The 26,963-nt window shown below is 39.0% G+C and overlaps 1 protein-coding gene across 7 annotated transcripts in view; it reads left to right on the forward strand.

Annotated features, from left to right (window-relative positions):
- SOX5 (SRY-box 5) overlaps nucleotides 1-26,963 on the forward strand; it is a 640,352-nt gene that overhangs the window by 544,107 nt on the left and 69,282 nt on the right. For all 7 annotated transcript variants that reach the window (XM_027905265.1, XM_027905273.1, XM_027905234.1 and 4 more), the window contains one exon: nucleotides 7,885-7,970. In XM_027905265.1, coding sequence (XP_027761066.1) covers nucleotides 7,885-7,970 — 86 coding nt within the window. The remainder of the gene's footprint in view (nucleotides 1-7,884; nucleotides 7,971-26,963) is intronic.

The raw sequence follows: 26,963 nt of genomic DNA on the forward strand, positions 1-26,963 counted from the left end.
CACGACTCCCAGCATTTTAGCAATGGCAAGTGAAATGTCAGCTCTGCTGAGGTCTGAGGAGCTGTTGCTGTTGACTTTACTGAAGTCAGATTTCACACCAGATGATACAGATCTGCTAGGGCCACTCTTAGAAATAATTAGAATTTATTTAGAGCTAATTAATATTTGTGAAGTGCTCTGAAAGCATAAAAATGGTGTAAGCGATAGAAGAGAAGAAGTTTTGTATTGTGCCCTTTAAAAACTGCATAGTTCTGCCTCTGAGGAGGCTGCTCTTCAGTCGTAGGTAGTGTGATCCTTTTATTAATGCACATATGCAGAGATTTGTATGTGGAATACTAAGGCATGATTGTATCTCCTGTATAACAGATAATAAAGAGAACGAAGTAAAGATTTAGGAAGGCAAAAGAGGCTGCTTCTGGGGCCTAGAAAAGGCAAAAGGAGTTAGGCTGAGAACAGTATTCTCAGGGTGTTCAACACTGGGTGTTCTTCATCAAATGCAAGTATCAGAATGCACTGGCTCAGAGTGCTTCCCTGTGCTGCTTCTGTTCTCCTGCTTTTGCAGCGCTGTTCACAATCTACTTTCCACTAAAAGACACAGAATAGCCCAAACTTTGTAAAGAAGACAGATCTTCCCCAATTAGTGGTGCTAAGTAAGATAAATTTTGGAAACTGCACTCCATCACTACTTAAAGCATTTGATGATGACGTTCAAAGGAAAGGGAAATGCTGACTAACCGCTTAGAGCAATGGGGTAATGTGTCAGTCCTGAGCCTTTTCAGTATGACTGAAGGTGTTGCACTCCAAAAAGGTTCTTCTCTGGAAGATGGAGAAAAATACACTTTGTTTTCTAAACTGAATTATTTGAAGATTTTTAGGATTTGTTTTCTTTTCTCAGGAAACAATAGTTACTAAGTCTGTATTCCCAGGAGTGGGATTTACCCCAAGTACATTTTCCAGGTTGTTCGAGGATTCTCAGGAAAGCTTCTAGATAACCTTTTATTTGCTGATACCTATGTTTTTTTTATGGAAATATGCCAGATTTTGGAAACAAGAATTCTTTTTCTTTGCCCATTGCTCCTCTACCCTGCGGATAATTTGTTGTAACAAATCATATTGTGTTCACAGTCAGATGTCATCAACACGAGGTTTCCCGAAAGCGCTTTAATCACTATTTCAACCATATCCAATTAGGGGGGAAAATGTGAATATACAGTAGGTACATTGTATGTGTCTTAGATATCAGCTCATTGGTGCTGGAAGTGTTCTAAATAAAATAATGCACAGAAAGTTATCAATGAAATATCTAACTACCTTTCCAGATTGGCAAAAATGTGCGAGATGAACAAGCCAAGCCTAATAAAATTGAAATATGCTGAATTATTCACGTATATTCTGAACAATAATTCTGATGTCTGATAAAAATTAAACTCTCAGTTAATTGGTTCCCCACACAGTACAATAAAATTAATGTTTAGGAGTTAAATGCTGTAAACTTCCTCAGGGAAATTTGCTGATGTATCTCTGTTTTGTAGTCGATCACATGTTTCATTGTTTAATGTAGTATCATGTGGACAATCTTATAATTTTTCTTGTGCTCAGTGTCCATGTTTCTGTCTTCTAAAAAGACTGAGTGCTAATTTCTGATTTAACTGTGTCAGCTGACATACAGGTCATTGGCAATCGCCAAATCTCAAGAAAAAAATATTGACATTGCTATGCTTTTATCAGAAAGACAAAAATAGGAACCATGTGTTGTGAGGACCACATACTGTAGCTTCTTTATAAAGATGCTAGTCATCTTTCAGGGCTACTGTTTATGCCTTGGAAAAGAATGAGCATATGACTAAACCCTCATGTTCCCCCCAGGATAAGAAAAGAGTAATGGCATTGTGAATAGAAACAGCAAGAAGGAGGAATTTTTGGTAACAACTTTGCCTTTTAGCATACATGAGAATGTGTCAGTTCTGTAAGGTTGCAAATGCAACGGAAGGCATCAAGGCTGCAAAATATAACAACACATCTGAAGATTCCGTTTCTAAGGGAAAGAATTCCATAGCTCCTGATCTCTGTGTGGGGGCTTCTCACAATAATGTTAATAAAAACAAAGCAGACAAGCAAAACAATGGGGTCCTGTAAAGACAGGCTGATAGTTTTAATTCTGTTTCCAGGCCACGGAAGATGTCTGGTGGTAAAGCATTGCTATCCACATTTGCACAATCAAATAAAGCTGCTGATTTTTAAATTCATGAGCGCACACAAATGGGTACTCTGGAAATCATAGGATTATTCTGGTTGGAAGGGATCTTAGAAGGCTTGCAGTCCAATCTCTTCCTCCAAGCAGGGTCATCTAGGAGATAGGATCAGATTACTTAGGGCTGTGTCCAGTTAGGGCTTGCAAACGTCCAAGGATGGAGAGCGCACAACCCTGTTTTGACAGCTTGTTTTAACATCTGGCTGTCCTCATGGGGAAAATCTGATCCTCTCTTTATGCCCATTGGCTCTTGCCTTCCAACCAAACACTGCCAAGAGGAGCCTGGCATTGCCTTGTTGATCACCTCCTCATAGGGATTGGAAGGCTGCTTTTAGCTCCCTCCAGAGCCATTCCTCCTGCGTACTGAATTGTTTCTCTAAAATACAAAACAGACTACTGTCGGTCAGTACTGTCCAGAACTATCTCAAAGAAAATCAGGGAACCAGCTTGGATAACTTTCTGGAGGCTAGGTGGTATCTTCTTCATGCTCTTTTTCTTATTTATCTAAATCCCTAATGCCTGGAGCCAGAAGTCAGGGAGCACTGCTTTCACAGCTTCCCATTACTCTTACTATATGTCCACCATCACACCAAAAAAAAAGATAGGAAAATGGTGATGAGGTTGAGAATGAATGAGTGGTGAGAAGAGATGCAGTGGCTTACCTGTCAGTTAACCATCAGCCGTGATAATTCATTATAAATACACTTAAATGATAAATTGAGTGTAAAATTATTGTGGCTTTTTCTAGAACTTGTCAAAAATGGGGGGAAGATAATGTAGAACTCCTTTTCATTCAACAGAAGCTACTATAAGGAAATGTTTATTCTGGTATTTTTCATGGAATTTAGTTTTAGAAATTATAGTTTAAGAATTTGGATTTGTTTCATACTCCTAATATTCTTCACTCTATTTTCTTTTTTTTTCTTCTTCCATGACCTCCAACTTTTTTCGTTTGCTTTCCCTGAAAGATAGGTAGGAGGAAAACAATGTGTTTTTTTTTAAAATCATGGGAATTAAATACCCTACTTCTCCTCTTCTGGTATCCCTTTTTTAAGAGAAGAAAATTTCAGGGAAAAAAAAAAACCACAGAGTGTTCTATTGTTTCATGTAATCAGGTTCATCTTAAAAATCCTGTCAAAACATTATAATTTAACATTAGCATGTAGCTTGATTTATATAGCAAGTAAGACAATTGTGCCTGCTCTGAAGAGCTTGCAGCCTGTCAGGAGACAAGACAAGACACTAGGGGGGATTACACCATGAAGGAGAATAAATGAGATGAGTGACAGAAAAAGGAATACAAAAAACATCCTAGGAGTTTGGGTAAATGGTGCAACACGCATAATGTTAGCTCCTGTGCTTAATTTTTTTTTTTTTTGGTTTTGTTTTTTTTTTTTTTAAAGAAAGCCTTAATGTTTTTTAACTTACTAAACTCCTTTGATAAAATTTTGCAAAACATATAAATGGTTTAAGAGCCACTGTTGTATTTCCACAGGTATAGAATCGTTTAATATCCATGAACTTGGTAGCTAGTCAGTTGAAAATCAAGTTCCTAAACACAGGGCTGTTATTTTGTGTTTTGGGACAGGATGTCCACTTGGCTCTGTACCACAACTTACTTTCGCAGAAAAGTGTTTTCAGTGGAGTATCATATGAGAGTTCATAGAAAGAGTGGTTTGGAAGTGAATGTACTTCATGAAAAATCCTCTTGTAAGCAGGATCTTGGAAGATTATTTTGGGCAAGGATGAAGGTGTGATTTGAAATTGAAAGAAGTTGCAGTGCATAAATTATCAGGAAAGAGGTTTTGGGTATGTTTGTGGAAGTCGGACCAGAAGAAGGATAGAGAAATAAAATATAGGCACGGAATTGAGGGTTCAGCCTTGCATTCTTTCTTCCCTGAACCACTGGTGTTCTCCTTTGCTCACAGTGTCCCCAACACCCCTAATACACCCCATCAACTCCCCCATATCCCCTTCATTTCTTTAGGTGCTGCGTCACCAGTAAATAATGTGCTCTTTTCATGTACTCAGCCTCAAATAATTCTGTTCTTCAAAGTGATGTCACTGAGTAGCTGGGAAATAATTATATATGTTAGGGAATAATACATCAGCTAATGAAATAATTTTTAACTTGTTCTCACAGTAAAAATCTTGGCCTTTGATCTTCTCCAGATTTTACCATATAGGGTGCTAAAGAAAAACAACAGCAACAAAACTTCTCTCTGATGCTTTGTTTATAAGAAAAGTTCACACATAACAAGAGGCAGTTTGGAACACGAAAGAACTGCACAAAATGTTTCTTTTGGTAGCTGAGAGATGCAGGGAGGTACACTACTGCATGCATGCATTAGTAGGTTAATAGTGAATTTTGTAAATGGAAATGTATTGTAATTGTTTGAGAATTTATTGGTGTCCTCAGTTGTGCAAACTTCTGACTGGCTTGGGAAATATCTATTTCTATTAACTGTATATCTCGCCTCACATTCCTGAAATATTCCTAAAGCTTGGGAAAAAAATGTAGCCACTATTTATATCTAAAAATAAGATATTTACTGAAGATGTAATGAAATATTAAAGACATGCATTTCCCAGACTTCAGAACTAGCTAAAACTGCTCAGTCAAAAACTTCACTCTGTGGGAATAAATTTAAGGATAGTAAAAAGATGCATCATGTTCTAGAGAAACAGCAAGAAATGTATTTATCAGATAAGACCTGAGACCTTTGTCAGTATTTTGAGGGTGGCAGTTGCTCCTGCATTGCGTGATGTGAATATGGACAGGGACCCAAAACCTTCCCTGGGAAGGGCACTGTCTGAAGAGTGCCCACCATGGCATGGTGTTTGAGCATATTCCGTGCTCTTTTGTGGTCTATCTCCTGTGCTTAACCACAAGATAGCAGAGGGTATTACCAAACCATAACAGTGCAAAGATTCATGATAGGTTGCAGAAGCCTTTTGTTTTTGTTTGCTGTTTTTGTTAGTTAAAATTATTGGGGACCAGTAGAAAAATGTAAAACTGTTTAAAGAGTGAGCTAACAAAAAACCAATCTAATAGACAGGCAAGCCTGGCTCTGCACAGCTATAATCTTGCTTTAGGATGAATCTGAGTTTTTGTTTTTGAGTTCAGAAAAGCTACATTAGCATGTATTGCGGTAGTAGTTGCTTTCTAGTAGGAGTCCCAGAAGCATTGCATACACTTCCAAAGCAAGTGGTTGTGACCATGCACGTGTGGGATATGCTTGTGGCCATGGGGACTTCAGCATGTTCCTCTCTCAAGAATCTCCTTGATAACTCTACCAAATGAACCGTAAAGGATAGGAATTACCACAAAAGATGAGCATATGAGAATCTGCATGGCTGTTTAGGAAGGTGACAAGAATGGGATTTATAAATTAGCATGATGGGCTGAGGCTTACACGTGTGTGTGGAGAGAAGAGGAACATGGGACAGTGCACGGAAGCTATCTTTTAATATGTATGTTTTAATACAAGTCATTCAAAACTAGAAATTTTAATTGGCTGTAAGAATCAGTGTCCTAGTGAGAAACTTTTCCCTCGTTCTTTTTTTTTTTTTTTTTTGAGTTGAGAAACTAAAAACTTTATCTTCTTTAATGGCTGTTTTTTGATCAAAATGTCCCCTTCTAGAGAGGAAACTTTCAGAATGCTGCTGAGATTAGCCTTTGGGCTCCTAGTGGTATGGAAGCAGATAAACACCATTGACACTGACTCTCTGACTACCATCTCTTTTTTCTCTGTGTCTTCACATGTTTAAGGCTCACAGCTTGAGTCACAAGATAACTCTTCAGAAAATTTTGAGTCAGAGAAATTAATAATTCAGTCCATGATACGACAAGGAAAATGGGTGCCTCAGTTAAAGCAAAGTAAAATTGGGAAGTGTAGAACAATGGCATCCTCTGGGGAGAAAAGACAACCAAGCAAGTCAGGAAATCTGTTGCCCATCGACAAACATAAATAGAGAATTTGGGGCGTGGTGCTGATGCAAAGACATTTGTGGATGGGGATGCCTGGGTGGACCTTTGGGTTCCCATTGCTTGGCTGGTAGGCCTTGACAGACTGTGAGGTTTCAGTCAGCAAAGAATTAGTTAAGATGTTCTTAAATATAAGCATGCACACCTAATTTAAGTTAAATATCTGTTAAGGTACTTTGCCAGCCCAGTTTTTTGCTAGCCCTTCATTTTAGAAGTTGTGCTATTTAATTCTTAACAGGAGATCAAAATGCTTGAATGAAAAGATCTCTGTAAAGAAAGTTGCTTTATAAAAGGGAAGAAAACACATTAGCAGTTTTCCTGAATGTGTGTACACCAACTCAGCTTATTTCTAACACTGAAAAATCATTAGATAAATTTCATTCCCTTTGTTTTCTGTTTCCTGTAACTAAGGCTTGATAACATTTAAACTTTAATTGAACAATAACTAATAGTGCTTGTACAGAACACCCTGCATTGCCTTCTTGTCTTTTTTCCCCCTGTTCATTCAAAAAAGCACAATAAAGGGGAAAACTTTTAATCTGCCTCTCTAATAAAATGTACAGGAATGTTTAGGTAGATTTTTCTGATAAAGTGTTCTGCCCTTTCCACAGTCTCATTTCAAGTGGCTGTTTTAATGCTACAGAAATCATGCACGTCACCAGAACATAGGGACATACAGAAGTGCTCTGGTGAGCCTTATTTCAGTGGAAAGTGCTTAAAGTTTTTATCATTTGGGGAGGCAATATAATGTCTGTAACATTTTGTATTATTTTTTACCAGTAGTCTTAATAGTGGGTACAGGCTGGTATGAAGTTTATTTTAACAAATCAGATATGTAAGGAGTGACCAAAAGTGAGCACTCCATAACATTAAAACCTACCAGTCTCCTTGTCAATTTTTGTCATCTCAGGTAATTCTCCCTTATAAATTACTGCAATTTTTCCTAAAACCGTTACTGGGTCTTTATATCTTATCCAGCACAATGCAGTTCTTAGTAAGAATGAAGTAGTTTTCCATCAGAAGCAAAATTGAATCCCAAGTCATGAAGTGAAGTCAGTGCAGGGATTTCGGAGGCTTGTATCTGATTTCCTTAACTTCACGTGCTTTTTCCTGTTGTAGGATCAAACCCTGACACTAAAGTGAGATTTTTTTCCTCACCTGAAAGAAAGCAGAGTAGTCAATTGAGTGCCATTTCTGCTCCGCGTGAGGCTCAGTTTACTAACAGCGAGTGGAGTTTGGTTAACTTCATATTCTGGACAAGCTTGTAAATTTGTCCCCTTCTAATGCTGTGATCTTATCAAGGTTGTACTGTTTTCCTTTTCTTCTCCTCCACCCCCATCTTCTTTCTTTCCTTTTTTTTGAAGTGCAGCCTTCTGATCAATGTGCACTTTTTTTTCCCATTTCCCTAAATACATCATGAAAAAGGATGAGGTTTCCGCCTTAATTGCTTGTGCCTTTTATTCACATTCCTCTCTCAGCCAGAATTGTGAAAAGAGTGTTAGTAAAAGGCTGCACAATAGAGCTTTTCATTAGGCCTCAACAAGGCACACAAAAGAAGGCTTTTGGAAAGAGTGAATGCAGGACTTTAATTTGCAGGTGGAGAGTAGATAAAAGGTGCTGACGCCTCTATTATTCTCTTACTTAGGTGACCCCTACCCTGTTCAGCTGATCCCAACTACCATGGCAGCTGCTGCCGCAGCAACACCGGGCTTAGGCCCTCTCCAACTGCAGGTAAGTCCCAGCACAATGCAGAAGAGGCAAAGGTTAGGTAAATATGAAAACCAGTTTTCTCTTCCATTGCAACACAATGCAATTAACAGGGTTTTGGGGCTGTTCTTGTCTCGTTAAATTTACGTCTGAAGCAAAAGAATCATCAAATGATACATATTTTCTTTTACCTTCCAGGAACTTCTTGTTACGGGGTTTGTGTCTTTATTGTCGATTTAACTACTTTTAGGTTTGTAGTTTAAATTTCTGCATAGTGGCATGTTTGCTTCTCTTATTGTTGCAGTTTAACCCCAGCTGGCAACTAAGTCCTTCACAAACACTCACTCACTCCACCCCTCCGAAAGTGGGATGGGGAGGAGAATCAGGGAAAAAAGAGGTAAAACCCATGGATTGAGATAAGAACATTTTCATAATTGAAATAAAGGTAAATACAGTAGGAGTCATGATAATAACAACACTAATAGTAATGAATGTAATGAAAAGGAGAGAGAGAGAGAGAGAGAGATTTAAAATACAAGAAAAAACAAGTGGTGCACAGTACCATTGCTCTCCATCCGTTGACCGATGCCCAGCCTGGCCCTGAGCAGTGATCAGCCCCTCCAGGAAAACTCCCCCCAGTTTATAAACTGAGCATGACATTCTCTGTTATGGAATATTGCTTTGGCCACTTTGGGTCAGCTGTCTCAGCCTTGCCGCCTCCCAACATTTTGTACAGTTTCTCTCTGGTGGAGCATGGAAAACGAGAAATCCTTGGTTTAGGGTAAGTGCTGTTTAGAAACAACCAAAACATCAGTGTGTTATCAACATTATTCTCATCCTAAATCCAAAACACAGCTACTGAGAAGGAAACCAACTCTGTCCCAGCTGAAACCAGGATACTTTTCCGTTAGATCCTTCTGATGCAGGCTGTAATGCTAGCTAGGTGTAAACCACCAAAAGGAAATGGATTGCCAGGCAGAAAAGCTCTGTCCTGACAAGCACTTTTAAACTGCTTAAAAGTTGTTTACATGATTATGTCCTTTTAGGCCATAAGCTCTTCAGAGCAATGACTGGCCCCTCCTACAGTGTTTTATGGTACCCAAGCATTTTAGGCACTACTGTAGTGCAGATTATTAGTGATTATCCTAATTTAACATAGACAATTAGAAAACAGGTGGAACAATACTAAAGAGTTTTTTTTCAGCCACATTGAAGACTTGATTTGGTAGCCAGATGTATATGATTTTCAAACTGCTGATATTTTTAAATTTTGAGAGTATTAGGGTGTCCATGGGTCCTAATGACAGCAGTGCAGATGTTCCTCAGGTATTCCTGATCAGCCACACAACCCTTATCAAGTAATTGGAATTAAGCAAATGTGATGTCCATTGCTACAGTTTGGATTTTGCTACCTGCCATGTATGCTTTGCTGGCAGGATGAAGCTGAGTAAAATTTGGGACTAAACGGAAAACCAAGATCCAAGTCATCTGTAATTCTGCGTGATCTGGATTGACGCTCTTTTCTAGAAACAAGGAAAAAAAACCCCATGCTCTCAATTGCAAATGCGTCTCCCCACTCACTATTATTTGCCAAGTCACATGGAAACAGCAGAGCTTTATACCTGCTTGGAAAGGCTCAGTGTTTATAACTCATTACGTGTGAAACGCATTCTCAAACTCTGTTTGGCCCACATCAGCATGAAGTAGACATCAGATATTTCAGTTGTTTGGCCAGCATACGAGAGCATGGGACATAGTTCTGGGGAGGATCTTTTTTTTTTATTATTTTATTTTATTTAACACAGCCAGCGGAAGTTAGCTGAGTTTCACAGAAATAGCTGCCAGTGTGTAAGCTGACACATTCCATGCACCACAGAGGTTAATACATTCATTCCTATTGTGCCTTTGTATGAAAAGCTACACTGTCTGTGTGTTAGTTTCTGATTCTGTGAGTTACAAATACCGTAGGCGGCTTAAGAATCATGGGAGCCATAAAAGTCATCCCTTTGAAACAAATTTTGAGGAGTAACGTCAGTATTGATAAAGTGCTTATAATAGCCAAACACACATGAACAGACATATGGAAGAAAGAGGGGGGAAAAAAGGAAAAACAAACATGGAGCTAGCTAGCAGTGAGAAAACAAAGGTCTGAGTGTAATTCTTATTTTTCATTCAAGCTAGTCCTAAAATAATCTGTCAGTGCTCCAGTAAGTTGGGAGAATGGTTTGCTTTCATTTCAGGACCATCTTTGGGCTGTATCTATGCATGCTGTGGGCTGAAGTATTCTGATTAAAATAGGCTTTATCACAATGTCAGTTTTCTTGTTAAAAGGTGGGCTTTGTGCAAATGTGACTGACTTCATAAATATCTTTGGATGAGTTTAGGTTGTGGAAAATTTGAGAACCTCAAAGACCTCTTGTTTCTGTGCAGTGAAGAACATTAAAATGAAAATATTGAGCAAATTCACCTATGTTGTTTTGCTGCATGTTATTTAGTCTGGAATTAAAGGGAGAGTTTGGCAGCCAGTCAGTGGTAAAGGTTCAAATTACTGACTGTAGACTCCATTGAATCTTTCAGACGCAACATCTAAGGGTGTGTTTATGATGGAAAAAAATTAAAGTTGTCTTTCTTTGTGTGTTATTTTCAGCTATCAGTGCAACCTGTCTTAATAGAAATTGGACATACTGCTTAACTTCTGGTGCCATTTGAAAGAGTCAGGCTAGATGCACTTCAAGAAAGGTTTTGCCATTCAGTGCTACTCAGGAGGGCCACTCGGCTATGCTAACATGACTGGAGCTGAATCTAGTGTAGCTGCTAACCTAGAAAGATTATGCCTTCCAAACTCTGTACAAATCCACTTCAGCTCAGTGATGATGATGACTTTGTTGAGTCACAAAGAAACATTCATGATTTTTTTTTTATGAAGAATTGGTCCAAACCCACCTTTAAATGGCATTGCAGTCTCTTTCAAGGGGGAACTCTTCTTACTTCAGACATTCCCCTGCATTCATGTAACCACAGTGTTCCCTACAAACCCTCTGTCATCTGGTCATCAGACAGTAAAAGGTCAGGAAAGTACAATGTTCCTTCTTTTCTTCTTCTTCTATCCTCCCTATCACTCATCTTTCAGACTTTGTGTACTTAAAGCAGTGGTTTTCAGGGGAGATCAAAGGACCTAACACAATGCTCAGTTTGTTGCTCCCAGCAGAATTCAGTACACAACGTTATCTTAGCGAAGACAAAGCCAAGGAATTTTTCTTGTTTGTTTGTGTAGCGATAAACACATCTTTGTTTTTTCATTAGAGAATTTTAAGTCAGGTCATGGCTTTAGTAGTGTACCATGAGATCAACAGGAAGTACCTTTTTATCCCTGGTTGTCAAAAATTGAATTTTCTTTTTGTAAATGAAACACACACTGTATTTATAGAAGAGCAGCTAACACCTGATTGTTTTCCAGTGACAAGGAAACTCTTTATCAGTGAAAATGTAATCTCTCATTTTGAAATCCCCTGTTGATTCCCAGTGACGGGTTCGTAATCTGAAGCCCTCCATTTCTCTCCTTCCCTTTGAGTCCCCACTGGGATATACAGATTCTGTCATCTGATATCTGCCACAATTAGCCATACGTGATTGCCTTTATTTTCAGTATTCACAGAGAGACTAATGAAGCAGTGAGAATGGAAACTAAAACTCATATTGTTAGGTGTTGCAAAAGGATGGGGCCATGTTGGAGAAGCTGGAGCTAACACGATGCAAACGTGAACCTGTCCTCTGATTGAGTGCTATCTATCAGCACTACATATTCACTCATTCCCACATTCAATGACATAAATGCCATCTGGAAAAAAAATAATTTTTAGATTTCTTCTGATAATGAGAAGACTAAGTCCTGAATGTTGTGTGAAGTGTCATTTTAAAATACACTCTCATGGCAGTAAAATGCCTCTTAGTTAGCATCTCAGTTTCTTATATTAATAATAAAATATAATAAAAATAAGAAAATACAATAAATAATAATAAGAAAATATCATAAATATCATATAGTTTTGTTCTTCAGGAGGGATGCAGCATGGTGATCCTGTTTCAAATGAACAAGAAAGAACAAAACTGAACACAGCCTTGCTGCTGTGTTCTGCTGACTAAGGCTAGTGAGTTCAAAGTACTGCTATATGCCTTATATGAACATAATGTTTTCCTATATGGTTTGGCAGATGAGGGAATTAAATTCCTCTTTCTTGAAGATCAACATGCAAAGCTGTAAGCATAGCTATCATGTAACAAGTTTTACACAAGCTAAACTGAAGCGATTATTCTAATACTGGTCATCTTGGGCATTGCTAGTATGAAAGAGATGATTTCAGAAGTCTGAGGAAATTCAGTATAAAATTATATCTGATCATTTCTGATAAAAAAAAAATATTTCCTGCATACTTTCTGAGCATTAGGAAACAAAGGACCCGATTGCATGATCTGAAGACTGATAGGAATCCACACCACTGGGAGTGCAAATGGTTCAGATTTCCCAGATTGCATGTTTGATAACCAGATAGTGACAACGACTGATTAATTGGCAGTAATACAAATGCTGTATATACCCATAACTACACTGAAAGATCATGCTGAATGTACCATGACAGCTGCCCGTGTAGTCTTACTGTATGGACATTTTGTGTCCTGTCAAAACAGCATAGCAGTCTGATGTAATACAGATTTCCTGCAAACATCTGCTCTTGGAAAAAAAAAAACCAAAAAACAAAAGGTTTGGAGTGCAGACTTTTTTTCAAAGAAAAAATTTTCTTCCATGTTCGTCTTAGCATGAAACAGGACATCATAATTACATTGGTTTTGTTCAGCATTATGACCAAACTTGTCACTATATGAATCAAGAGAACCTCATGTCAGTGTGCAAGTTTGAACGCATTTTAACTGGGTCTCAATTCTGAACACCAGTTGTTAGAAAAATCCCGATTTGTTCTCTTTGGCTATTTCTATGAAGATGATGAGTAAATTCAGACCCTAAACATATCTGGAAAAAATAGTTTGGCCAAGTATTTTTGTCTCCATTTTCTTTGTTACGTGCTTGGGTCAGTTTAATTTTTCTTACTGCAAAGCTATTCTATTAGTTATGTGGGAAGAATCATACCAAGGGCTGAATTGAAATGGAATTTATATACTCTGGACCACATTTTTGGAAGAATTGGGGCCACAAGCAGGCACTGACATAAGTGACTTGATTTTGAGAGGAAGTAAACCTGTTTGGAGTTTCAGGGCTTTTCAGAGTTGTTCATCTTGCTGTTATTTAGGTGTTCTCATTAGAAATTTTCCTTTGGGAAACCTTGCATCTAGATATCTTAAGGGTCACATAATCATCTGTGGTATCCATGTTTGTTTTGCTTGAAGGAAATGGAAAGGATAGAGCTCTTTAAGAGGTATACAGTGACTGATCAAAAGGTAGACTGTTCCAGTGGTCCAGTGAGTATTACATAAAACATCTGTAGCCCATGAAACAAAACTAAAGCATGAGCACTACCTGTTCAGGTACCCTTTTTTTTTTTTCTTACACATCTGCTTCCTTTTGGCTTCTGCACCATTGCAAGAAAGCTACGTCTCTCTACTTGCCACTTCTGCTTAGTTCTCTGAAGTATCTCCTTCAGTTTCATTTGAAAGGTTGCTGATGACGGAACCTCCCCTTGCTCCTAAAGAGCTGTTGTGATATTTTCATGCATAAATTAATTGTAAAACACATGTAATTATGGAGGGGAGGGGAGAGTGCATATCTCTTAACTGATTTTTTACTATAATCTGTAGATATAACCAGTTTTGACCAGATTAAGTAGTTGGCCTTCCAGTGTTACAACACCTCAAATGTGTGAAAGAAGACCCTGAAAAAACTAAATGAACACTGTAGTGATGCATCTGAATACTGAAAACTTGATTGTTTCCTTGTATTGAGGAGTCAACCTGATAGAGATACAAAGACATTAATTATTTCCGATTGAGAAGAAAAGTCTGATGCCCCATTATTGTCTCTACAGAATGTACCCGAGAGGTGGCAATACTTTATTCATTATTCATTTACTCTGCAATCTCCATTCATGACCTCTTTGGGATATTGCTCTAACTTCTTTGCTTACAAGAAGGTAAATTGTTTCTTGGCAGTGGAAGGTTATTCTTTCTATTTGCTGGGTAGTATCTTCCTTTAAATACCATCTAAGTTGGCTTTTCAACAGTGAGAGTTAGTATCCGTTCACTGTTTGCTTTTTTACTTTACCTGTTCTCATTAATTGGACTTTGACTTAATTTGTAGGGAATGAATCATCAGTGCACAGTTTAATTACAGTATTATAATACTCATGCAATCCACTTAAGCATAAAAAAAGTAGAATTAGTTTTTCACTGCAAGCCCACACATCTGGGGAAAAAAAAAACAACTAAGCACATGAAAAGTGACATTTCTCATTAGCATAACCAAAAGATGGCAGTTGTCCATCTGCCATTAGCTCAGCATATCACTGTGCTGTTTCTGATGGCCGTCGCAAATAATGATAATAATAGGAGTAATAAAGCAACATAATACATATACATTTTAGTTAGATGCCCTTTGAAATAGTTTTTTTTTAATTGGTACATTATGCAGATTCTGTATTCCCTACTTCTGTCCAGCACTCCTTTCTGGCTTTGTAAGGGAATGTGTTGCCACCTGTTCTGCAAATGGATAGCCAAGATAGCCATTTTAAAAGAGATCAGTGAAGACCCGGGTGCTTCAACTAGAAAAATGTGAGGCCCAGTACTCTCCATGTAAATGAAGCTGACCATCTAAACAGGGTAAAGATCTCTCTGTTGGATGAGGAGTAAGTTGTCTTCAAAAAATTTGAACTTCAGAAGATTTCTTTATTTTTTTTATGAAGTCTTAGTGATGATTTTGAAGTATTCATTAAACTATATATAAGTAAGGTGTGAGGTGAGGGGCTATTGATTGCCAAAGGCTTTTTTGAGCAATCCCTGTGTTTTTAAATGGAAAAAGTTCCTCTCAATTAGCTCAAAAGCAAGACTTGCAACACCAGGATGCAACTAGTCTTCACTTTCTGGATACCTGCTGAGAGCTAGAGATTGTGATAGATTGTGTGAAAGCATGAACCACAGAACATACCAGCTCAAATAAATCTTGTTCATGGTGGGTAAAATGTGCTTTGTAGTTGGTGTCTAAACAGCCCATACTTGCCTTTGATGTAATCTTATACAATGTTATAGATAAACTCAATATATTCTATCAAAATAGATTTGAATGAAAAGCTTGATCATATCACTTTTTTTCAGAATCCAATCAATTTACTAGAGAGACAGTCTTTACAGCAGACTACATATAAATGTTTTGTATTTTATTGAGCACTGTGAGTGTCTGAGCATACGCACAGTGGACATTTACAGGCAGTAAATACACATGATAAAACAATATCATGGCTACTCTGTGGGTTGTCAGATTATAACTCCCTCCTCAGCCCTCCAGGGGAAAGAATTAGCAGTGGTAGCATATTCATTTTATCTAGATTAACAGTCCCTTCTGCATAACTTTCAGATTCCATCCATATCTATGAAAAATGAAAAAAGACTGAAAAATGACCAGCCTATCTGCCTTCCAGTTGTAACTCAGGCCTGCTGTTTGCTAGCAGACCTCTGTCTGCATGAGTGAGTTTTCTTGTAGGTTAAAGAGACTGAATTCCCTCTTCTCCCTCCCTCCGACCCTGAGCCTGCAGGGCAGACAGACAGAAGCACACATATGATTAATACAGCACAGCTGCAGTAGTACCTCATTTGCATATGTATTAATAGAGGCAAAAACAACAATTCAATTACATACAGAGACATTCTGCATACTAAAGAACATATGCAAATAGCCTGGAAAAGGTGCAGCCAGCATTTTCTCCGACTTTCCTGAGCCCATATGGGTAACATCAGAACCTAGCTGTTTTCAAGGATTTCCCTTAGGAAGAACCTGTTACAAGATGCTTATACAGCAATTACTCTTCTTCCCCCCACCCCCTGGGTTCCCATTGGCATTTGACATTTGGACAGTGGAAATACCATGTCTTTTCCTTGTTATTTCCTATTTACCAGCATTCAGCTTCGTATTCTTGTATCTTTACATCTAAGCCCCAGCATGAGGAAACGAAATCCTTTGCCTCGTCTTCCATATGGATGCATTTATTCTATTTTTCTTTCACCTCATCACTTGTGTTGTTTTCATTTTCCTTTTTCCTTCTCTGCCTCAAGCTTTCTCTTATCTTCTTGACTTCTGTGAATTAGCAAAAGGTGACTGTTTCTGTGCCTTTTTCTTGTAGTGACCTTATATATCTGATCATAGCATAATTCAGTGATTTTCTGCTAGGGAACTGTTAATACTTTTAACAGATCTAAAAGGTGTCTCAGGCAAGTTAACCTGTTGTGGATCTAAATTTGTCTCAGAGAAGCTAACCTGTTGTAGATAGACTGTTATGTCATGATACATTGGTCTTTGTCTCTACTAAGAGGGTTGTTCTCAAATGGGAAAGATGAAAAGCCACGGGTATTATGTATTTCGTGCTACAGCTGATGCGGATCTTGATAACTGGTACAGAATCTGATTCCAGTAATAGAAACAGATGTTCTCTAAATCTCACAGGAATTTAATAGGCAGTAGTATTGAGCATCTTTCAAAAGCAGGTTGAAACTATTCCAGCATTGGAACGTAGGCTATAGGAACTCTTACTTAAGCTATAAACACTTCCTTTATCTGTAAGTTATTCCTTATGTTAGTGTTATAACTAAAACCCCCACGTAGGCTTTTCATATAGGTCATTCACACACTGTGATATGCAACAAAATGGTAGGCCATGATCCATACCAGTACCCTGATTTCTGGAAAAGTGTGACATTTAACATTGGCCTTCATGGACTAGTTACGTAGAGCTCTATTTCAACTTGAAAGGAGATAACAAGTCACTAAAAACTTTTGGAAACCCGACAGAGCCATTAAGATGCCCAACTGCCTTGTTTGGGTGGCAACCCTCTGTGTTTCAAGCAGTCTGAATTACTGGGCATTTGTTTGAAACGTCTCCGTGGTGTGAGCAGGGAAAAATAGGTCATGCAAGAAAGAGTGTGTAACTGTCTGGCAAGCGTGCTTGTGAGGTCAGGTCATCCTTAATTTCTTTTCTCTTGCAAAAATGTTACACTTCTTTCTTTTTGGGGTTAGCCTGACAGACGGAAGCAGATTACTCCTTGATTATTTATAAGGCATTAATTTTAGATGAATATTGCTGAAGTAACTGACATCATAAGTAGTTTTAGCAGCCAGCAGAAGAGCCTGTTTGCAGATTGGAATATGACAGTCTTCACTTACACAATGTCCTGTCTAGGACAAAGTCTGAAGTGTATGAAATAAGACATGAGAAGTGGAGGCATATATATCAGCTAAGACTTTGTTTATACTTCTGTGTGATATAACCAGGACTTTGGGTGATTGGAGTGGTGGTGTCGACGTTGTGAGTTCAACTAGCTGCAGGGCAAAAACAATGTCAAAATAGCGGCAGTGGCAGCACCTGCCCACCAGTGTTTTAAATGAGGGTGGGCAAAAACCATCTGAGAATACTTCCCTGAAGTAACTTCTGTTGAAAAAGAAGTAAACAGCAACTTCTTTATATATACCTTGAAATAACTAAAACAATGCTTCCCTCCCTATATTGGAAACAGAGAAAACCTGTACTTGTGTTTCACAGAACACGGTGTTTTATGATTTAAATTTGTTTAGAATTAATTCTCCCTGGCAAGGTCTGTATGAAAAATCTGGTACCAAAACAAAAAAAAACACCTCTCCTTTTTTTTCTCCCCTACTTTGTGCCCTTTGCGCATTTCAGACACTGGGTTTTGAAAGAGTTGGCTTGTGCTACTGGTTTTCCTATTATGTTGTTTGCTCTTTTCAGAGGGATGTTGCTGAAAAGAAGATTATATAATCATGCAAATCAGATTGTATAATCCTGAGCAAACTGTCCAGTGGGGGGAGAGGACGGGAAACCACACCGAGTGGGGCTTGGCTGGCTGCTGGGGGACTCACTCTGAAACCATAAACTGGGGGGTTACGGGCCTCCTGTAAAACATGAAAACTGCAGTCAGACTAGTGAATTTTTCCAAATATTTTTGGAGTTCATTGTCTTTATGCTGAGCTCTGCCAACAGTGTATATTTACAGTGCCTCAGCAGAACGCTGTGACAGACAAACACACAGGAAAACTGGAAATCACTGACGTGCACATGCTTCAGTGCTTGAGGAACAATACTACAAATAACAACAGTGATAAACACGTATACAAACTAACTACTTACTGACACACACTTACTTCTTTAGATCCACATTAAATTACTACATTGTATGCATCCTAAAACTTGCTTGGCACAAGTTCTCCCTTGAGATCTTGCTAGCTCTGTTGTACCTGGGTCATATGACATGGATTGCTGTTAGATGCAGATTGGTATAATCTATGAATGTGTAAGAATTTTGATTTATGTCTTATTTCTTACTGCAGTCTTGTTTATGACCATTCTTTTTCCTCCAGAGTTTAGGTGATTTCTAGTTGGCAAGGCAGAATAGGATAGAAATAAACAGAATAGTAAATATGTACATGGGGAGCGTGTCACTGATCTATGATATAAATTGTACATGGCGTGAACAGTGAAAACCATTAAAAGTTCTTGTGCTCTTATTCTTAACCTGTCTTTCTTAAGTCTGATTCCTTGCCAGGCTTATTCCTTGCCTGGGTATTTGAGCACCTTTGATGAATGGAGGCTAATATTAGGCACAGTTTGAAACTATGAAATACCTATTTACTGTTGACTGTAGATGAAAACATTAGACAACAAGCTACTGAAGTCAGGATGCTTGTTGTGTTTGTTTTCTTTCCAAAGTCATCAATTTAACCATTGTATCTGGAGATGTAGCTTCCGGAGTGTTAATTATTCTGTTGTGCCTGGATAGCATAAGCGTGTTCCTGAGGTTAAGTCAGAGTGCAGTTATTTCCCCAAAACTTAGGTTCAGTTTTCATCAAATTCCTTTTCTGCTTTCAGAGGTGCCTAATATTTTTAGCTCCAGTGGACTTTGTAAGATCAATCTAAATAATAAAATTTGGAGGCAACTGTACCCATAGCTCTGAGGTCCCTGAGACTAGCTTTAAAATTTTGTAACCTGCATGAGCTCTGCTGACCTCTCGAGTTTGAGTCTAATTCCTAGACTAGCTTCTAACTATCCCTTTCACTTTGCCTAAGTGCCTTATTTTTTTGTCATTTTTACCAGTAGTCTGTTTCTGTTCCTTTCCATTAATTGTACAGGTAAGGAGAGAAGCACTGCAGTCTGCTGGATTTACATTCCTTAACCCCTTAGCCGTAGAGAGTGGTCACATCACAGATAACTTACCCCTCCGGAAATACACTGCAAATTTATGAAGGCATCCATCTCAGAGCCTGACAAACTCTGGAGTTACAGAGAGCAAGGCTGTCAGCAAGCCTCTGTGTTAATTGTCATTCCCCAATGGACAAAAAATACGAATCAGTCTGAAAAGCGCAATACAAGAAAGAAAAAAAATTAAAAGACTGTGTTTTTAAACTGGGAGAACCGTTGAAATCAGTGTCCTATGATTGTCAGTACCATAGGAAAGCAGTAAGAAAGTTTCAAATGCTCTATGGTAGCAGAAAGTGAGATTTTTTAGAAGTGTTTTCCAACTACATCTGCACCTCCATGTCTTGCTGTTTAGAGTGATTGCTCTTGCTATTCAAAAGCTGCGTTACATCAGAGGTTTCTTGCTGTACTGCAAGCTGTACTTTGCTTTAGCAACCACAGCTGTGCCACACACTGCACCAGCGGTGGCTGACAGGGGCCATGTGTTTGTGGCATATTGAGGGAGTCAAATTGTCTTTGGGGACTGCTGTGAAATGGCTTTTTTCAGTTTCTTCCTGTAGGTACAATATCTGTTTCTCCCAAAGGGGCCTGGGGCTGCCAGTTTGTGTGTGAGGGAAGGAGGTTATTCCCTCAGAGATGTGGGTTACCACGAGGGGTGGTACCTGTCCCCCTACCTGATGTGCTCAGGGGCCCAAACAGCAGTATCCCTGCATGCCTCCCTGTGGATGCTGTGCTGGGGAAAGGTGGCTTTCCTTCAGCACATCTGGGCAGCAAAGCCAGTGGCTCTCTGCCCCTCTGAAGGTGAAGTGTCCGTCTGTGGGTTACTCCGCTCTCTACACTGGAGTGCGAAAATCACATCTGGCAACAAAGCCTTTTCTTTTTCTTTTCCAGGCTCTTCTTTTCCCTTCCATGGCTCAAAACACTCTTTCCAAAAATTTAACAATGTGTTCTCCACTAATACACCAAAACATTGCAGCTTGTGATAGTGTTTTGGGCCATTATCATGGAATAGAGCAGCGTATTTATTTCATTAAGAGAACCAAATGGATCTATATGAATTTGGCAAAACCACATGGCTGAAGTCCTAGTTTATCTCTGGCGTTGATTTTACCATTAAACTCTGAACTTCTGAAAATTAGAAAATTCACAGTAGAAACACTAAGAGGTGTGCTACATTTTATAGTAGGTTAAACTGTCCTTAAATATCACTTACTTTCTCCACAGTAGTTCTGCGTTGGTGTTTGTTCAGTATTTCAATGTTTACAGACTTGGGGCTTACTGGTGTTTAGGTTAAGAATCATAGAATGGCCTGGGTTTGAAGGAACCTTGGTCATCATCTTGTTCCAACGCTCTGCCGTGGACAGGGACACCTTTCACTAGACCAGGCTGGCCTTGAACACTTTCAGGGATATGGCAGTGGAACAGCCACAGCTTCTCTGGGCAACCTGTTCCAGTGCCTCATCAGTGGAGAATTTCTTCCTAATGTCTCATCTAAACCTACTCTCTTTCAGTTTGAAGGTATTCCCCCTTGTCCTGTCACTCCAGACTCTTGTAAATAGTCTCTCTCCGTTTTTCTTGTAGGCTTCCTTCAGGTACTGATAAGGCCACAATTCAGTCAGCCTGAAGTCTTCTCTTTTCCTGGTTGAACAGTCCCAATTCTCTCAGCCTTTCCTCATAGGAGAGGTGTTCCATTCCTCTAGTCCTCTTGTGGCCTCCTCTGGACTTGCTGCAACAGGTCCATGTCCTTCCTGTGCTGGGGACCACAGAGCTGGATGCAGCACTGCAGGTGAGGTCTCACCAGAGCAGAATAAAGGGCGCAGAACCACTTCCCTCATGCATCATGTGTTTATACCTTCCATTTAACTTGCTGTCCTGCTGTGACAGTAGTTGCTTGGAATATGGTTCCTTTTAGGGCTATCCATCCTACTTGCCTATCAACCCTACTTACCCCATTCCCATTATCATGGCAGCCTTGCTTCTTCCTGAACACTGGTCTTATATACTAGTGGCAAAAGTAATTTAGACAGTGTATATCAGTGTGTGTTTGGGAAAGATTTTTAAAGAGCCCTCAAGGGATTTGGGAGCCCATCAATAATTAATTTCTTACGGTGGCTTTGAAAATAGGATATGCAACATTCACACTTAATCCTTCCTGCTTTCCACAGCTGTTTTATTTTTTCTGTGTTTTGTTGTGTGGAAAGGAAGCAGTCATCAAAATTGCATCAGGGTGTTTGGTGGTGAGGTGGTGTTCATTTGGTAACTCACTTTTCATTGGATGCAGTGAAAGACGTGAATACTCAGCATTTCCTACCTTTAGTTCAAGCTGACCAAACTCACATTTGTGTGGTAGCTTGTGTTTCAGTGTATCATGACTCCTTTCACTTTAAGTGGGTGAAAAAAGAGAGAATAATTTCCCAACATTTAGTGTTGTGTACTAGGATGTCATATCCCACATACTCATCCCTTAGAATTTTGTTGTCTCATAGGTGTGGGACTCCAACCAAACTCAGTGCTGCCACAAACCCCTGATTTTTATCCTACTCTGTGGCCATGGGAAGATGGACCTGTATACATTACCTGAGCTCAGACAGAAGAAAGTAGAGAAGAAGAGATTCTGAAAGGAACTATGGCCTACTCAGTTAAAGCTCAAAGTATTACACTTAGATTGAAGCATTTTCTCAAGTCTGATTGATTTTTCTTTTTTTTTTTTTTTTGCATCAGTTCGTTCAGATTACTTCATTTCACTTCACATTAATTGCTGCTCTGAAGTAGGTCCTTAAGGGATCTAAGATAGGTTGGTGCTTGCACAGCAAAAGTTTCCTATCACACTGGGTGGCATTACAGGTTTGATTTCACTAAAAGGTATTGTTCCCCATCAAGTGTAGAGAGAAATTACTACTAAAAACCGAGGAAATGTTAGATTTAAAAAAAAAAAGCTGATTTGTCACTCAGCTCATTGACTATGAACTGAATAGACTTCTAACCCTTAAAATACTTTCTCCCCCCTTTTCCTTTTTATTGCCTGGAATCTTAAGAGCTTTATCATTTGCAGTCATAAAATGAAAATATACACCAAACCCTCAAAGGGCAAGTATGAAATTAAATTATATTTGGGCAGCTGTAACCTTTTAAAACGATCAGATTCCAGTTAATGTATTTCTTCCTGTTCCGAGTGCTGCCATGGTGTTTGATGGTGGGAAGCAGTCCAAAGGGCATTGGGAGATAATAAATTCACTGGAAATTTCACCCTGAGGCGAGCCTCGATACACCAAGGCTTCCATTTAGCAGGACTGACCTAAAAATCTTGTCACATCCAAAGGTCACTTAGGTTGGGGTTGGTGTGTCCCATCTATCTTTCCCTGGTGCAAAGAATGACATCTGAGCTCATAAACAGCCATCGGAATATGGAAGACAAGCAGAGGGGAGAGGGAGGAAGGATAATACCACTGACAACTTCTTAGATTTCCTCTAGGCCAATGAGAACAGATACCGTCTTTGGGGTTGCTTGGTTCAGCTACTGCAGAAATGGCAATTCAAGTCAAAGAGGTTACAGTTAACTGTGGTGGTGTAAAACAAGGGATTCCCCACATGTCTGCAAATGCCAAGTAATCCTGCACATTTTAGTGTCCCTGAACATATCCTACTGGCTACCAGTCTTGTTAGTCAAAGCAGTTTTACAGTTCTTACAATGCCTTACTTTCAAGGAGGGTCAGAAGTCTAAAAGGCTGTCAGTGATGACGCCGATAGGTGTCATCTGTAAGAACAGTGGTTCTGAGGGAAACAGTTTGGCACTAATTATAAACAATAATGGAAGGTAAGATATTTTCAATCTCATGAGAAAATCTGTGATGTACATCCTCTAGGATGTTGCTTATCCTAAGCTTATTAAAATCAGTATAATCCTTCCCACACAGCAAATTGAAGCAAAAGGCCTTTCAGGATGACTGTTGTCTACCAGTCAAAGTTCTTTCTTCTGCAGTGGGAAGCACTAGTGGATCCTTCCTGTGCTTGCAGTATATTAAATACTGGGGACAGGGCTCAGAGTTGCATAATAGAAGTGTATTTGAAGGATGAAGGTCTAGCTTGCCATAATTGATCTTACTTAACTGGGGATGAGCCCTGCAGCATATGTCCGTTGTATCCTAACAGTGTGAATCTCCTTCTCAAAATTCCGTAGGAGGAGAATGAGAAAGGCTGGCTGCCAGTCTCTGCTGGGATGCCGGCAACAAAGATTGCTTCTTCTGCATCCCACCTTGGTTAGAAAAAGAAACTGTAGTTGGTGTTCAGTGTCCTTCTGAAATGTGGTAACACCCCACTTTTGGAAGAAAGATACCTGGTATGGTGTAAGCGTCGGTCTGATTATTTTTGAAACATTAAGTTGAAGATAAAAATTAAAACTAAATAATTTATAAAATCACTGTAACCTTGGACGTGTGAGAAAAAAATCCAAATGAAACACACATGTTCCATAATTTGCAAGATATTGAATAAGTGAAGTTTCTAACTCCTTCTGGGAATTTGCTGACGTCTCTCCATGAATTTGACTAAATCAGATCCTTCTGAGGAGGATTGTAAATTGTATGTTCCTTTGCTTGTTAAAACTAAATGGAGTATAACTGTTATTTTCAGAAGTATTTCACACATTCTTACAAACATACTATATTTGAGGCAAACACAGTAAAGAAGGGCAAGATTGGCCAGCTGTCAGTGTTTGTCTTCATTTTCCTTGGGTTCACACTCTACTTTATGTTAACATATATGTTCTCTACACAAATCCAAAGTAATTTGCAGGCAACTTTGGGGGAGTTATATGCCCTTTCCCACATGTTCTGTGCTGAAAATGTAGCTGTGTGCCTCACCAGTTGTACGGCTTTGAGGAAGACAAAGTCGCTTTCCATCTGACTTGTGTAACAAGAAGAAAAGGAAATGTGTGTTTTCCATGAGTTTCAAAGAGGACAGATATATTTCTCTTTAAAAAATTCAGCTGCTGACATGAAATTTAAAAAATGACATAGACGTGCTGAGCACAGACTAGCTAGTTTTATCCTCGTTTGTACTCAGGATGGTGGGATAAGAATCATCTTTAGCCATGGATGTCTACCATGTATAACTTATGTGGCATAAAGTTTCAGTTTCCATTTTAGTTTTTACAGAGGGAGATGAGTGTGATTATCTGAAGACTGGTCAGGTGGATTCCCCACTTATTCGCAGTTTCTGTCACTTTTCTACTGTGGTTCAGTTTTCGTTTTCATTTGCCCAGGCAATTCCTGTTAGTAAAGAAGTAGTGCTGGACCATAAAGTCAGAATATTTCTGTGATTGCTGTTGGGACATGGGGCCTCAAGACCAACCGACTTTGTATATCTGTAGTGATTGGAATTTGGGAAAGTCACTGAGTTGGAGTCAGTACAGATGACTTTTTAAGTGCCAAGTATGTGTAGCTTCCCTGTGTCAGTTGAGTTTTCTGTCTTTGGGAAGAGGAGATATCCCATTGTACTGGTCTCAGTACATTGCTTCCCTACATTTTCATAGCCGTGTTCATCCCATTTCGTGCCAGATGACTTTGGAAAATTGTCAGCGGTCCTGAAATATGTTAATCTTGTTAAAATACATGATGGAAATATAGATGGTGAGAGTAAGAATTGTATTTAATGCCTGCGATGTTGGCAAGTGTTTTTATGTTACTTTAGATGCTGCTTTTATTGTAGTGATCACTTTGACCAAAGGCCTGCATTATGCCATGGTGTTAACTGGAGAAGTTGAGAAGAGATATTTTACAGTTGCTGACTTTGGCAAAAACAAGAAGTATCCCAGCGTAATGGAGGACTTTACTGTTTCTTGCATTATTCATGCTTCCCACGCTGGAGTCACAAACACTGGGTAGTGTTAATATTTGTCACGGAAAAATTTAATTGGCAGAAATGTTTCCTATATTAGCGATTAGATGGGAGGACCTGCTAGAGACCTTCCCTGTTCCGGACTGTTATGGATTCCTTTAGCGCTGTCCCTGATGGCGATAAAGGAAGGGACTGTATGGAGTTGCTATGTGGAGGGGAGTGAGGAGGATCCCTGCTTGACATTCCCAGTCTTTCCTGGAACGGAGATACATTTACCAGTTGCTAACTGAAGAAGCAATGAGTACTGTTCACCCTCCCACTGCAATGAACAGCCAGTCTTGGAGCAGCATAAGAAGGGTCAATCAAATAGGTCGTACATCATATGAGGAGGCAGATGTTAGAACATATTGTAATGGATTGCTGTGTGGTATGTGAGGATGGCTTGTGGAGCACGGGGATGGGGGAAGAGGAGCTATCAGCAATGTTTACTGTCATGGTCACTGAAAATATCCAAATTTTTGAGGAAAACTTCTGAAGGCAGGAAATTAAAGCATTAGCATTCCTGCTATGTTAGACTTGTGGGTAGAATGACGGAGGTAGAAAAGGAATAGAAGCATGAGTTCCTCTGTAATACTCCATGTAATATGAATAAGTCTAGGTATTATCTGTGCTTTGCCAAAGTCAGTGTTAGCCTTGGAACGTGTGAGTATTTTACCTGAAAAAAAAATTACTGAGCTTCAGACTGTATTAAACACAGAACTGCTAAAATAGCTTCTATTTTAGCAGCTCCCCTAATTCACACCCACTCAAACACCTCCTCGCTCGTTAACCCCATCGTCAGACCCAAGTAACTCAAGTGAAATGAGATGGCATTAGGAATGAGGTAATGAACAAAGATTTCTGGATAATGTTATTACTTCATGATAGCAGCTCTTGTTAGTGTGACTACAGTAAAAGCTTCTCGGTATTTCCATTGAAAACTCTTTGGTACTCCCACCCCTTCTGCTTTGCAGACGACTACTCAGCCAGAAGCAATTTAAAATTTGCTTTTACATCGATTTTGGCTCTTGTTTTGAATTGAAAAGAGTTTAGTGTTTTGGTACTGCTTTCTAAAACATAAAAACTGGTAGGGTTTTTCCTCTTGATCCATATTTCCAGATGAACAATTTAAAACACGGATTAGCTCTTTTTATAACCCAATGACATTATTAACAATTGAAGAATGTCTCCTAAGTATGCAGACAAGCAGATCCATCTTTATGTTACAAAAAATTCCGTAATTCTATACTAAAAATTGTTGTGAAGTGGACAGTTTTTGAAAAGCACTGTTTTCACTCAGAAGTTTTATGTCTTCTTTTTTTTTTTTTTTTCCCTTAATTTACTCAGTGCCTCAAAAGAAAGTTACGAAAATCAACTTCAATGTTATCAGGGATGGATCAGATATACCAATGGATTCTAGAGCTTAGTACTGTTTAATAGTAGTAAATACAGTGCTAGTGTTAATACAGTGCACATCACTGGCTGTAGAATGTGTGGCTGTGTAGAATTCATCAAGAGATGAGTTAGAGTTTACAACCCTGTTGCCAATGAAGGGCATCCTTTTTGCCTCAATAACAGTAATTAGGAGGGATGTATTTCTTCATTCACCCTGTCTAGTCTTAAGAGCAAAATGGTGAAAAGTTAAGAGAGGGGACATTTCCATAAGGTAACCCCAGGTAAGCTGGAAGAGTCTGGAACTTAACAACTTGCATCAGGATGGAA

Source organism: Empidonax traillii, unplaced genomic scaffold, assembly GCF_003031625.1.
Source record: "Empidonax traillii isolate 1590-97213 ecotype Southwest subspecies unplaced genomic scaffold, ASM303162v1 scaffold25:size3598162, whole genome shotgun sequence".
Lineage (NCBI taxonomy): Eukaryota > Metazoa > Chordata > Aves > Passeriformes > Tyrannidae > Empidonax > Empidonax traillii.